The sequence below is a fragment of the Brassica oleracea genome, chromosome C2 (genome assembly GCF_000695525.1).
Source record: "Brassica oleracea var. oleracea cultivar TO1000 chromosome C2, BOL, whole genome shotgun sequence".
Taxonomy (NCBI): Eukaryota; Viridiplantae; Streptophyta; class Magnoliopsida; order Brassicales; family Brassicaceae; genus Brassica; species Brassica oleracea.
This window is the reverse complement of record NC_027749.1, coordinates 11,378,981-11,392,224: the sequence shown is the minus strand read 5'-3', so window position 1 is coordinate 11,392,224 and position 13,244 is coordinate 11,378,981. Positions and strand designations below refer to the sequence as shown.

Genomic DNA, 13,244 nt, shown 5'->3' with positions numbered 1-13,244 from the left:
GTTTTTTTGCAGAATCGACACTCTTCTAACTTGTCATCTTCTTTCCAGTAGATCATGCAGTTGTCGATGCAAACATCAATCATCTCCGAAGGCAACCCAAGACTATAAACTAATTTCTGAATCTCATAATAAGATTCAGCAGACACGTTGTCTTCTGGCAAATACTCTTTAAACAACTCCGCCCATGCATCCATGCAATTCTCAGGTAAATTATGATCCGTTTTAATATTCATCATCCTAGCTTCTAGAGACAATTTAGAGAGACCTTCTCTACGAGAGACCTTCTCTACAACCAGTGTAGATTGGTTGATTTGCAGCATCTAGTATTTCATAAAACCTTTTTGCATCCAAATTAGGTTCTTCTACATTTCCAGTTCCATCAGCTATTGTTGTAGTTGTTTCTAAAAATGCCTCATTAATCATATCTTGAACCCTATCATGATCTACCATCTGCTCATGATCTTGATGATAATTATATTCATTATGCAAATGATTCGGTTCTTCACTATGATGACCATCCTCAAAATTATTATTACTACTACTAGCTTCATTTCCCCCATAACCCTCTCCATGTTGATACCAAATGTAGTACTGTGGTGTAAATCCTCTGTTTACTAAATGCTTCCATACAGTTTCACTACGTGCAAATTTTGAATTCTTGCATTTCCGACAGGGGCAGAACATCTTACCGCTTTCCTGCGTGATCGGTGTACAGCCCGCCTGGTGCATGAATGTCTCTAGCCCGCTCAGAAATGCGTTCGTCACCCTCCCGTCGGAATCTTTGTGCAAATACATCCAACTCCGTAACTCGTAAATACTACCGCCACCGGCCATTTTTTACTTAGATTTTTTTTTTGAAATCTTTTTTTCTGATTTTTTTTTCTGATTTTTTTTCCTGTTTATGTGTTGTGAGGAAGAGAGTTGTGGGAAATGACATATATATAGAGAAATTTTCGAGTTGGGTAGTTGAAATATAACAACGGTTTTACAAGGAATGTTTTACATGAATTTTACATGGTTTTAACATAATATTTACAACGACTTTAAGACGAAATTAGGTAAGTTAAAGCACATTGAATACACGTTTTCACCTAAATATAACGGTAACATGTTTCGTTGTAATGTCAATGTAACGATTACGACGTATTTCTCATTCCACGTACTTTCGTCGTAAACTTACATGGATTTTACGACGAATATATTTCGTCGTAAATTTACATGGCGTTTACGACGAAAGTTGGACTCCTCGTAACTGCGTTGTAAACACCATGTAAATTTACGACGAAATATTTTCGTCGTAAATCTTCGTTGTTATGGGCACGTTTTCTTGTAGTGTATATGAATATTTTTGTTCTCATTGTGAGTAGTTGTTACTAATTGCTAAAGGTAGAACCGTGAGGCCATGCAAGCACGGTCAACATGTAGGTTGCAAGATTTCAAACCAGAGAAGTGACTGAAAATGAAATGTGATTTTTTAATCTCTTGTTGGGAAAGATTTTAGGTAGTTTAAAGCCACTTAATGTTCTGCTCACATTCATCATTGACTCGTTCAGTGGCATTACAGTAGGTTGATGTGCTTTAACCTTTTAATATATATCATCCTACAAAAGTTGTTTCTTTCTTGAATCTAAATGATCAGTAATGGAAATGTAAAATCAATATGAAATTTTGGGAATGTGCCAATCGTCATAATCCAAGCTATATGCAATGAGAAGGGAAGTACTTTTGACTTGTGAGAAATTATATATGGAATAGGTTATTGTACTCTCAATGGCGGAATGTAACGATTTTAAATACTTCCTTTACTATGAAGGTTTTCTTATTACAAGTCAAACGTTTTTGTGATAAAGTAAATTAGATTGGAGCCATTTACATATGGACTTAATTATGTATACAATCTTATGAGAGTGCTAGCAAGGGAAATTCCAATTGATATATTGTTTCAATGTTGAATAAGATCAACTGGGAAATTTTGGTCATCCTAAGATAAGTGGTTGAGACAAGCAATGACAAAGTTGGAACAAAGAGGACTACTGAGAGTTCATAAAGAGATCTTCAGAGAGAGGACTTGTCAGGTAGATCATCGAAGTAAGGATGCTTCATAGCGTTCTTACTCGTTTAGATGGCTCATACTCCAGCATTTTCTGTAAAGCAACAAAACGGGCACAAAGAACAAACGCAAATTACTTTCCCGTCTGTGATTCTCAGCTAAGCAAAGCAAGGTCTAATAGAAATGTTTGGAAAATTTGGGTACTTACTGATAAGAGATCAAGTCCAGACTCATCATCCAAGTTTGAAACAGCTGTTGAGGGGCTCAACGATCTCTTTATTATTGGATATTGTATTATTTTTTACATTTGTTTAAAACGTAATAACTTATAATTGATTTTGAAATCTCATGAAACTATAGATATATACTAATGTTTTGAATTTTCATGTTTCATCAAAGAAAAATTAAAATTAAAAAAATTATATTAAAAATTAAATCAAAATTTAATAAATCTTATTTCAACTAAAATAACAATTTTAAATTTGTTTTTGATTTTTGATTTCTTATAATGGTGAAATTATTGTTCTATACTGTTAAATATTCTTTGATATAATTCTCTTCAGATTAGAACCCAAATCTCTGGCGATAATGCAATGCACCGATCATTTCTTTCAAATGCATTTATCTGACATTGTAAATAGGATAAAAGAGTCGAGGCAGAAAAACCGAGTCAGTTTAGTGATCAAATACATGATTAAGCGCAGTCCAATAAATACAAAATTGAATTGTTAAAAAAACGACATTGCTATCAGAAATATTCCAAAGATACCCTTTGTAAGGTTTGGAGTTTGATTAATTAAGATCTAAGCATGAGAAATTTGATAAACTTTGTTTTAATTTCATTGAATAATAACCGGTCTGGTTTGGATGGATAATAACCGATCTGATTTTGGTTCAGAAATCCAATTTGTAAACAAGTTTAAAATCTGTTCAGATATTATTATAGGCAAACCTAAACTGAACCGACCTGAATACTTGGGCCGGGTTCGGGTTTCGAGTCGGTTATTACGCCAATAGTTAAGGGATACGCAGCCAATGATTCTTCGAGTCCGTCGGAGTTAGAGGACGACGCGAGAGCGAAGAAGAAACCCCTAATCTACACTAAGCTTTCTTCTACAAGATTCACTATCTGCAGATAAGATTCGAGCTGTAGAAGAGATTACATAGCTCTTCACCGTAAGTTTCCTTCTCTCTCTGGCGGTTATTAGGGTTTAATCTTCGATTAGATTATATTCGATTTGTGGGAGGCGGTGCGGAAGCTCATGCTAGATTCAAGCAGTATGAGTACAGGGCCAACTCTAGCTTGGTGCTAACCAGTGAGAATCGTCCTCGCGATACACACGAGCCTACCGGAGAGCCTGAGACTCTGTGGGGGAAGATTGATCCTAAGTCGTTTGGAGATAGAGTTGCTAAGGGAAGACCTCAGGAGCTTGATGATAAGCTTAAGAAGTCGAAGAAGAAGGAGCGTGATGTTGTTGCGGATGATACTGTTTCTGCTCGGCAGAGCAAGAGGCGTCGGCTCAGGGAAGAGAGTGTGCTCACGGATACCGACGATGTGGTTTATCAGCCCAAGACTAAGGAGACGAGGGCTGCTTATGAGGCTATGCTTAGTCTGATTCAGCAGCAGCTTGGTGGTTTGCCTTTGAACGTTGTTAGTGGTGCTGCGGATGAGATCTTGGCTGTTCTCAAGAATGACGCTGTGAAGAACTCTGACAAGAAGGCGGAGATTCAGAAGCTGCTGAACCCTGCACCTGATCAGATTCATCAGGTTTTTGATCAGCTTGTTTCCATTGGGAAGTTGATCACCGACTTTCAAGAAGGTGGTGATTCTGGTGGTGGTAAAGCCAATGTAGATGAGGGGCTTGATGATGATGATGTTGGCGTGGCTGTTGAGTTTGAGGACAATGAAGAAGATGGCGAGGAGAGTGATCCTGATATGGTACAGGAGGAAGACGATGAAGAGGATGATGAGCCTCAGAAAACTGGAGGGATGCAAGTGGATGCAGGGATAGATGAGGAGGATGCAGGAGATGTGAATGAGGGCACCAGTCTGAACGTTCTGGATATTGATGCTTACTGGCTCCAGAGAAAGATATCTCAGGCTTATGAACAGCAGATTGATCCGCAACAGTGCGAAGTACTAGCTGAAGAGCTGCTTAAGATACTCGCTGAAGGGGATGATAGGGATGTTGCTTATGCATCTTCAGTTTGAAAAGTTCACACTCGTTAAGTTTCTGCTGCGGAACCGTTTTAAAATTGTGTGGTGTACGCGTTTGGCTAGGGCAGAGGACCAGGAAGAGAGGAATAGAATTGAAGAGGAGATGAGAGGGTTGGGCCTGGAACTGGCAGCAATTGTGGATCAGTTGCATTCAACAAGAGCAACAGCGAAAGAGAGGGAGGAGAACGTGCAGAAAAGTATTAATGAAGAGGCCCGGCGTCTGAAGGAAGAAACTGTTGGAGATGGAGGTCGAGGCAGGAGAGATGTTACTGATAGAGATTCAGAGAGTGGTTGGTTGAAGGGTCAGCGTCAGATGCTAGACTTGGAGAGCTTGGCTTTTGACCAAGGTGGTCTCCTGATGGCGAATAAGAAGTGTGACCTTCCAGCTGGCTCCTACAGAACACATGGAAAGGGATATGAAGAAGTTCATGTGCCATGGGTTTCTAAAAAGGTGGATATCAGTGAGAAGCTTGTGAAGATCACCGAGATGCCAGATTGGGCTCAGCCGGCTTTTAAGGGAATGCAACAGCTGAACAGGGTTCAGAGCAAAGTGTTTGATACAGCTCTATTTAAGGCAGATAACATACTTCTTTGTGCTCCTACTGGTGCTGGGAAAACCAATGTTGCCATGCTCACCATACTGCAGCAAATTGAGTCCAGTAGGAACGAAGATGGAACACTCAACCATGGAAAGTACAAAATTGTGTATGTTGCACCCATGAAAGCCCTAGTTGCTGAGGTTGTAAGTAACCTGTCTAATCGTCTGAAGGATTATGGAGTCACTGTGAGGGAACTCAGTGGGGATCAGTCCCTCAGTGGGAAGGAAATTGAGGAGACCCAGATAATTGTCACCACACCAGAGAAGTGGGATATCATCACAAGGAAGTCTGGTGATCGCACTTACACCCAGCTTGTGAGACTTCTTATAATCGATGAGATCCATCTTCTTCATGATAATCGAGGGCCTGTGCTTGAAAGCATTGTCGCTAGGACTCTGAGGCAGATTGAAACCACGAAGGAGAATATTCGCTTGGTGGGTTTGTCAGCTACACTGCCAAATTACGAAGATGTGGCCTTATTTTTGCGGGTTGATCTTAAGAAAGGGTTGTTTAAATTCGACCGCAGCTACAGACCGGTGCCTCTTGGTCAGCAGTATATTGGAATCAGTGTGAAAAAACCATTGCAGAGGTTCCAGCTGATGAATGATCTTTGTTATGAGAAAGTATTGGCTGGTGCTGGAAAGCAACAGGTTCTTATTTTTGTTCACTCGAGGAAGGAAACAGCAAAAACTGCAAATGCAATAAAGGACACCGCAATGCGAACGATACACTCAGCAGATTCTTGAAAGAAGACAGTGCAAGTCGTGAAGTTCTTCAGAGTCAGATTGATCTTATAAAGAATGTTGATCTGAAAAATCTTCTGCCTTACGGTTTTGCTATTCATCATGCTGGGCTAACAAGGGGTGATCGTGAGATAGTTGAGGCCCTTTTTGGTGAAGGGCATGTGCAAGTCTTGGTTTCCACAGCAACTCTTGCATGGGGGGTGAATCTCCCTGCTCATACTGTCATAATCAAAGGAACACAGGTCTATAATCCTGAGAAAGGGGCGTGGATGGAACTCAGTCCCCTGGATGTTATGCAGATGCTTGGTCGTGCTGGAAGACCTCAGTATGATGAATATGGGGAGGGTATAATTATCACTGGCTACAGCGAGCTGCAGTATTACCTGTCTTTGATGAATGAGCAACTACCTATTGAAAGCCAGTTCATTTCCAAACTTGCTGATCAGCTTAATGCCGAAATTGTTCTTGGAACTGTTCAGAATGCTAAAGAGGCTTGCCACTGGCTTGGGTATACGTATCTCTATATCCGTATGGTTCGTAATCCGACGCTGTATGGTTTAGCGCCTGATGCCCTTGTAATAGACGTAGTCTTGGAGGAAAGGAGAGCTGACCTGGTACGTACTTTCATCTGCTTTAACCTGTTGTTATCTATTGTTAATAGTTTACTTGCTATCGTAATGCCTTAATTTAAGCTTTCCCACTGTTCAAAAATTATTGCTATCGTAATGCTTTAACTTAAGCTTTCCCACTGTCTAATATGTGCCCTCCATGATGAGCTGTTGCTATCAACTTTGCTTGCTTTTTATCCTTCAAGTTGATTACAAATTTAGTATTCATTTCATATTCTCTGAGAATTTGACTAAGAAGTTTGCATCTGATGATTTGTGTCATTTCCCTGAAATTACTTTTCATATGTTTAATATTCTTGATGAACTCTTGAGCCTAACATGGGTAGCTTTGCCTCTGTCCACTATATGCCCTTGATGAACTGTTTGGATATCTTGTGCTTATCATATTGATTGTGAAATTGGTATTGTAGATTTATCTGTGAGTCTCTGTGAGAATTTTGAATGGGAAGTGTATCTGATGATATAATGACGTTGCCATTTGTTAACTATCTTTTCCCGTAAATGTTGTTCCTGGTATCAGTAGCTTTCTCTTTGTATATTACAAGCACTCCATGAACTGTTGGATGCCTTGTTTCTTTAAAGTTGATCACAGATTTAATATATTATTGCTCCAAAGTTTAATTTTAAAAAATATCATTTATGGCCATCTGTTTCTATTGAATCTGCTCTCTGGTTTGTTCCTTGTTCTCTCTGCTTTCTTATCTCATCTCTCCTAGTTACGTTATTAAAATGCAGTATCTGTTCTCTCTGCTTTCGTTTCTCATCTCTTAGTTACTTATTTAAATTATTGAATCTGCTCTCTGGTTTGTTCCTTGTTCTCTCTGCTTTCTTATCTCATCTCTCCTAGTTACGTTATTAAAATGCAGTATCTGTTCTCTCTGCTTTCGTTTCTCATCTCTTAGTTACTTATTTAAATTATTGAATCTGCTCTCTGGTTTGTTCCTTGTTCTCTCTGCTTTCTTATCTCATCTCTCCTAGTTACGTTATTAAAATGCAGTATCTGTTCTCTCTGCTTTCGTTTCTCATCTCTTAGTTACTTATTTAAATTATTGAATCTGCTCTCTGGTTTGTTCCTTGTTCTCTCTGCTTTCTTCTCTCGTCTCTACATTATTAAATTGCTGTGTCTGTTCTCGGGTTTGTTTCGTGTTCTCTCTGCTTTCGTCTCTCATCTATCCTAGTTACCTTACTAAACTGATGTATCTGTTCTCTGGTCTGTTCCTTGTTCTCTCTGCTTTCTTATCTCATCTCTCCTAGTTACGTTATTAAAATGCAGTATCTGTTCTCTCTGCTTTCGTTTCTCATCTCTTAGTTACTTATTTAAATTATTGAATCTGCTCTCTGGTTTGTTCCTTGTTCTCTCTGCTTTCTTCTCTCGTCTCTACATTATTAAATTGCTGTGTCTGTTCTCGGGTTTGTTTCGTGTTCTCTCTGCTTTCGTCTCTCATCTATCCTAGTTACCTTACTAAACTGATGTATCTGTTCTCTGGTCTGTTCCTTGTTCTCTCTGCTTTCTTATCTCATCTCTCCTAGTTACGTTATTAAAATGCAGTATCTGTTCTCTCTGCTTTCGTTTCTCATCTCTTAGTTACTTATTTAAATTATTGAATCTGCTCTCTGGTTTGTTCCTTGTTCTCTCTGCTTTCATCTCTCCTAGTTACGTTATTATATTGCTGTATCTCGTCTCTGGTGTGTTCCTTGTTCTTTGTGCTTTCTTCTCTCATCTCTCCTAGTTACATTGTTAAATTCCTGTGTTCTCTGGTTTGTTTCTTGTTCTCTCTGCTTTGGCCTCTCATCTCTCCTAGTTACATTATTAAATTGATGTATTCTCTGGTTTGTTCCTTGTTCTCTCTCCTGTATCTGTTCTCTGGTGCTTACGTCTCATTTTTTATATCGTTTTCAGAGCGCTGGACGTCTTGTACGAGCTCTCTATGAAATTGTATTGAAGCGCGGATGGGCTCAACTGGCTGAGAAAGCTCTGAACTTGTCTAAAATGGTTGGGAAGAGGATGTGGAGTGTCCAGACACCTCTTCGTCAGTTTCATGGAATTCCTAATGAGATTTTGATGAAGTTGGAGAAGAAGGATTTGGTGTGGGAGAGGTACTATGACCTGTCGTCACAGGAGCTAGGAGAGCTTATTCGTAGTCCTAAGATGGGCAGACCGCTTCACAAGTTCATCCACCAGTTCCCAAAATTGGTTCTTGCAGCACAAGTTCAGCCTATTACTCGAACTGTTCTGCGGGTGGAGCTCACGATTACACCCGACTTCCAGTGGGACGAAAAAATTCATAAATATGTGGAGCCGTTTTGGATCATTGTGGAAGACAGTGATTGTGAGAAAATCCTTCATCATGAGTATTTTCTATTGAAGAAGCAGTATATCAGTGAGGATCACACTTTAAACTTCACTGTCCCAATCTTTGAACCGCTGCCACCTCAGTATTTTGTCCGAGTGGTTTCAGACAAGTGGCTTGGCTCGCAGACTGTGTTGCCTGTATCCTTTAGACACCTTATACTTCCAGAAAAGTACCCACCACCTACAGAGCTACTGGACTTGCAGCCCCTTCCTGTCACAGCGCTTAGGAATCCGAGTTATGTGAGACTCTATCAGGATTTCAAGCATTTCAATCCGGTGCAGACTCAGGTCTTTAATGTTTTGTATAACACTAATGATAATGTGTTGGTTGCTGCTCCAACTGGAAGTGGGAAGACTATATGTGCTGAGTTTGCTATATTGAAGAATCATCAAGAAGTACTCCTAAGGCAGCAAGATGATACTAAAAGACAAAGCGGACCTGATACTACGACGATGCGTGTTGTCTATATTGCACCGTTAGAGGCTATTACTAAGGAGCAGTTTCGCATCTGGGAGAGGAAGTTTGGGAAGGGTCTTGGTTTACGGGTTGTTGAGCTGACCGGGGAGACAGCGTTGGATCTTAAGCTGCTGGAGAAGAGTCAGATAGTCATAAGTACTCCTGAGAAATGGGATGCTCTTTCTCGCAGGTGGAAACAGAGAAAATACGTACAACAGGTTAGTCTTTTCATTGTGGACGAGCTTCATCTAATTGGTGAAGGTCAAGGCGGTACAGTGTTGGAGGTGATAGTGTCTAGAATGAGATATATTTCTAGTCAGGGTGAGAATAAAATCAGGATTGTTGCGCTTTCCACTTCCCTCGCAAATGCGAAAGATCTTGGCGAGTGGATTGGGGCCAGTTCTCACGGCCTATTCAATTTTCCTCCTGGAGTCCCTCCTGTTCCACTGGAGATCCACATTCAAGGAGTGGATATATCCAGTTTTGAAGCCAGGATGCAGGCAATGACCAAGCCAACCTACACCGCCATAGTCCAGCATGCCAAGAACAAGAAGCCGGCTATAGTTTTTGTCCCAACCCGTACACATGTCCGCTTGACTGCTGTGGATCTGATGGCTTACTCTCACATTGACAACCCACAGAGCCCTGATTTCCTGTTAGGGAAACTAGAGGAACTTGAGGATTTTGTTGATAAACTCCGCGAGGAAACATTGAAGGAGACACTGCGCCATGGTATTGGCTACTTGCACGAGGGTTTATGCAGTCAGGATCAGGAGATTGTGACACAGGCAGTCAAGATCAGGAGATCGTGACACAACTCTTTGAAGCTGGACGGATTCAGGTTTGTGTGATGAGCAGTTCATTGTGTTGGGGCACTCCATTAACTGCACATCTGGTGGTGGTGATGGGGACGCAGTACTACGATGGAAGGGAGAATTCACACTCAGATTATGCAGTCTCTGATTTGCTTCAGATGATGGGGCGTGCTAGCCGACCTCTACTTGACAATGCTGGGAAGTGTGTGATATTCTGTCATTCTCCTCGTAAAGAGTATTACAAGAAGTTTCTTTATGAAGCCTTCCCTGTGGAAAGTCATCTCCAGCATTTCTTGCATAATAATTTCAATGCAGAAGTGGTTGCTGGGGTTATAGAGAACAAGCAAGATGCAGTTGATTATCTTACATGGACTTTGATGTACAGGAGGCTTCCCCAGAATCCTAACTACTACAATCTTCAAGGAGTGAGCCACAGACATTTGTCTGATCACCTATCAGAGCTGGTTGAGAACACCTTGTCTGATCTTGAAGCCAGTAAGTGCATTGAGATAGAGGATGAGATGGACCTCTCTGCTCTCAACCTTGGGATGATTTCATCCTACTATTACATCAGTTACACCACCATCGAGCGCTTCAGTTCTCTTCTGTCTTCTAAAACCAAGATGAAGGGACTTCTCGAGATCTTAACATCGGCTTCAGAGTATGACATGATCCCAATAAGGCCTGGCGAAGAGGACAGAGTTAGGAGGCTCATCAATCACCGGAGGTTCTCGTTTGAAAACCCAAACTGCACAGATCCTCATGTGAAAGCAAACGCTCTTCTTCAGGCTCATTTCTCGAGGCAAAGCATTACCACGAACTTGGAAATGGATCAGCGTGAGGTCCTTCTATCAGCAACCAGACTTCTACAGGCGATGGTGGATGTGATATCAAGCAATGGCTGGCTGAATCTTGCTCTGTTAGCAATGGAAGCAAGCCAGATGGTGACTCAAGGCATGTGGGAGCGTGACTCGATGCTTTTGCAGCTCCCTCACTTCACAAAGGACTTGGCAAAAAGATGCCAGGAGAATAACATTGAAACCGTATTTGATCTTGTGGAGATGGAGGATGAAGAACGCCAAGAGCTTCTCAAGATGAAGGACACTGAGCTCTTAGACATTGCCAGATTCTGCAACCGCTTCCCAAACATTGATCTGACTTACGAGGTTGTGGGCAGTGAAGATGTGACCGCAGGGAAAGAGGTGACGTTGCAGGTGATGCTTGAGAGAGACATGGAGGGGAGGACAGAAGTGGGAGCTGTGGATGCGCCCAGGTATCCCAAGACCAAAGAAGAAGGGTGGTGGCTGGTTGTGGGGGACACCAAGACGAACCAGTTGGTGGCCATCAAGCGTGTATCCTTGCAGAAGAAAGCGAAGGTGAAGCTGGATTTCCAAGTACCGAGTGAAGCAGGAGAGAAGTCGTACGCACTCTACTTCATGTGCGACTCTTACTTGGGTTGTGACCAAGAGTACGCTTTCTCTGTTGATGTCAAGGAATCTGGCGCCGAAAACCCCATGGAAGAATGATCTTCTGTTTCAGGTTAGTGTTTTAAGTGCATTTATCAGATAAAACTTGGATTTTGGTAATTTGAGAGTCAGAAAATGAGACATGCTTTCTCTTCTTTGCAGGCGTTGCTGGATTCTGGAGAAGAGCATTCTCACTTTTATGTAATATGCGTCTTTAGTTTTAGACCAAAATCTATGGTTTTGTTCCTTGTTTTTTTGGCTGGACCAAAATCTAACAGTATACGTGTCAAAAACTTGTTTTGAATTCTGTTACTCTGAAAGCTGAGATTTGACAAACGAATAATAATGAAATGCAGCAAGTTTTATTAAGGACAGTAGTAAGGACAGGTTGTTCTCAAGACGTATTGAAAGCAGCACCGAGCTGTGACCGAAGTTCTCACTACCATTTCTTAATCATAAAATGGTGGTACACAGTTTGGTTAAAACGCAAAGTAGTAAACTCTTTATAAACTTATAGTATGAATCTTTCTTTGCATAAGCACGTTAAACATCCTACACACTTGTGGTGTTTCGTTTCGCAGAAAATAAATACAAGTTTTGGATTATAGAATGAGTGGCTTCAGATGTCTATTATGGACATAGACTTGACTTTAGAGTCTTATCACACAAAAGCTGAACGAACTCCTAGTCTTACCCATTATAAAGTAAAAAATGCTTTGACTTTTTCTTCCACAGGAAAATTTACACATATCCTTCCAATAATTTGACAGCCTTTTCCTACAAATGCCGAAAGCTGTAGAAAGAAAGTTGATGCGAGAAATAAGAACATAGTGTTGCACTGTTGCTATTCGATAAGAGCGAAGAGCAAACCAAACGTAAAACCTACATTAAACTAGATCTACCGATACTTTTAATACTTGTTAAAAATAAACTTTGTGAGCTTTGAAAAACTTAGCCCACCTCGTGGTTGCTTTTCTGTTAAAGACAGAAACTAGTATCAATAAGTTTGAATTTTGAAATTATGTGAGAAAGAAAATAGTCTGTAGTGCAAGCCTAAAACAAAGCAACTAACTTAACTTTCCTACCAATGATAATGGTAAAGAAAAAATTGGCAAATTGCGCAAATCGCAAGTTTGATATTAGGGAGTTGGGACACCTCAAGTTTAAATTAGCCAATTGGGCAAATCGCCTTTTCCAGAATTGTGAAATGTCGACAAAAGGCGCGCGTGGTTCTTGATATTACGACCGTGCCACCTCTTTTTTTTTTTTTTAAAATCAAAAAAGACCCAATAAAAAAAATTAGAAAAACAAAAACATCCCATCAAAATATACCAGAACCACCTCTAAACAGCTGCAATTGAGAACCAAACATAAGAAGATTCTCACATAAGAACCTCTCGACTGTACCCAGATCGGCATGGTATCCCCCTCCAGCGTAACGCCCTCGAGGAGGGTGACTCGTAGTCAATCCGCCAGTGATAGAGAAGCAAATCCCAAGAAAATTCCCCGAGAAGGCAAAACTGCGTCTCGTTATGCAGGTATCTCCTTTCGCTAAGCTTCGCTGTGAAATTCTTTGGGAAAAGTTTTTAAAAATAAAGCGTTGGGTAAATGTCTGGATTTGGTCATTGTATTTCAGTAATGAGCACGGAGTCCGAAGTAGAGGAACCTGCATCCACCGACCAAGAAGAAGCTGCATCCACTGAACAAGACGAAGCTGCATCCACCGAGCCGGAATTTATTGTCACCACGCCGACTTTCCCGGAAAGACTGTTCGCACGTAATTGCTATCCTGGCAAACCTCGACTGAACATCTATTCAAAGGCGAGTATCATTGGATCGTTAGTGAAGTTGCTAAGAGGCTCCCCTGAAATGAATTGTCTGCTAGGAAGTCAGTTTGGAGCTCTGTTCCACTTA

General features: G+C 40.8%; 1 protein-coding gene across 1 annotated transcript; it reads left to right on the top strand.

The window, feature by feature from the left end:
- The first annotated feature begins 2,006 nt into the window (after positions 1 to 2,006).
- LOC106323438 (U5 small nuclear ribonucleoprotein 200 kDa helicase-like) lies at positions 2,007 to 11,699 on the top strand. The gene is given in 7 exon segments (XM_013761562.1): positions 2,007 to 2,088; positions 3,232 to 4,237; positions 4,239 to 5,584; positions 5,587 to 6,284; positions 8,140 to 9,837; positions 9,840 to 11,403; positions 11,493 to 11,699. Coding segments are annotated over 6 exon segments (6,381 nt in total). The 3' UTR covers positions 11,391 to 11,403; positions 11,493 to 11,699.
- Positions 11,700 to 13,244: the final 1,545 nt, after the last annotated feature.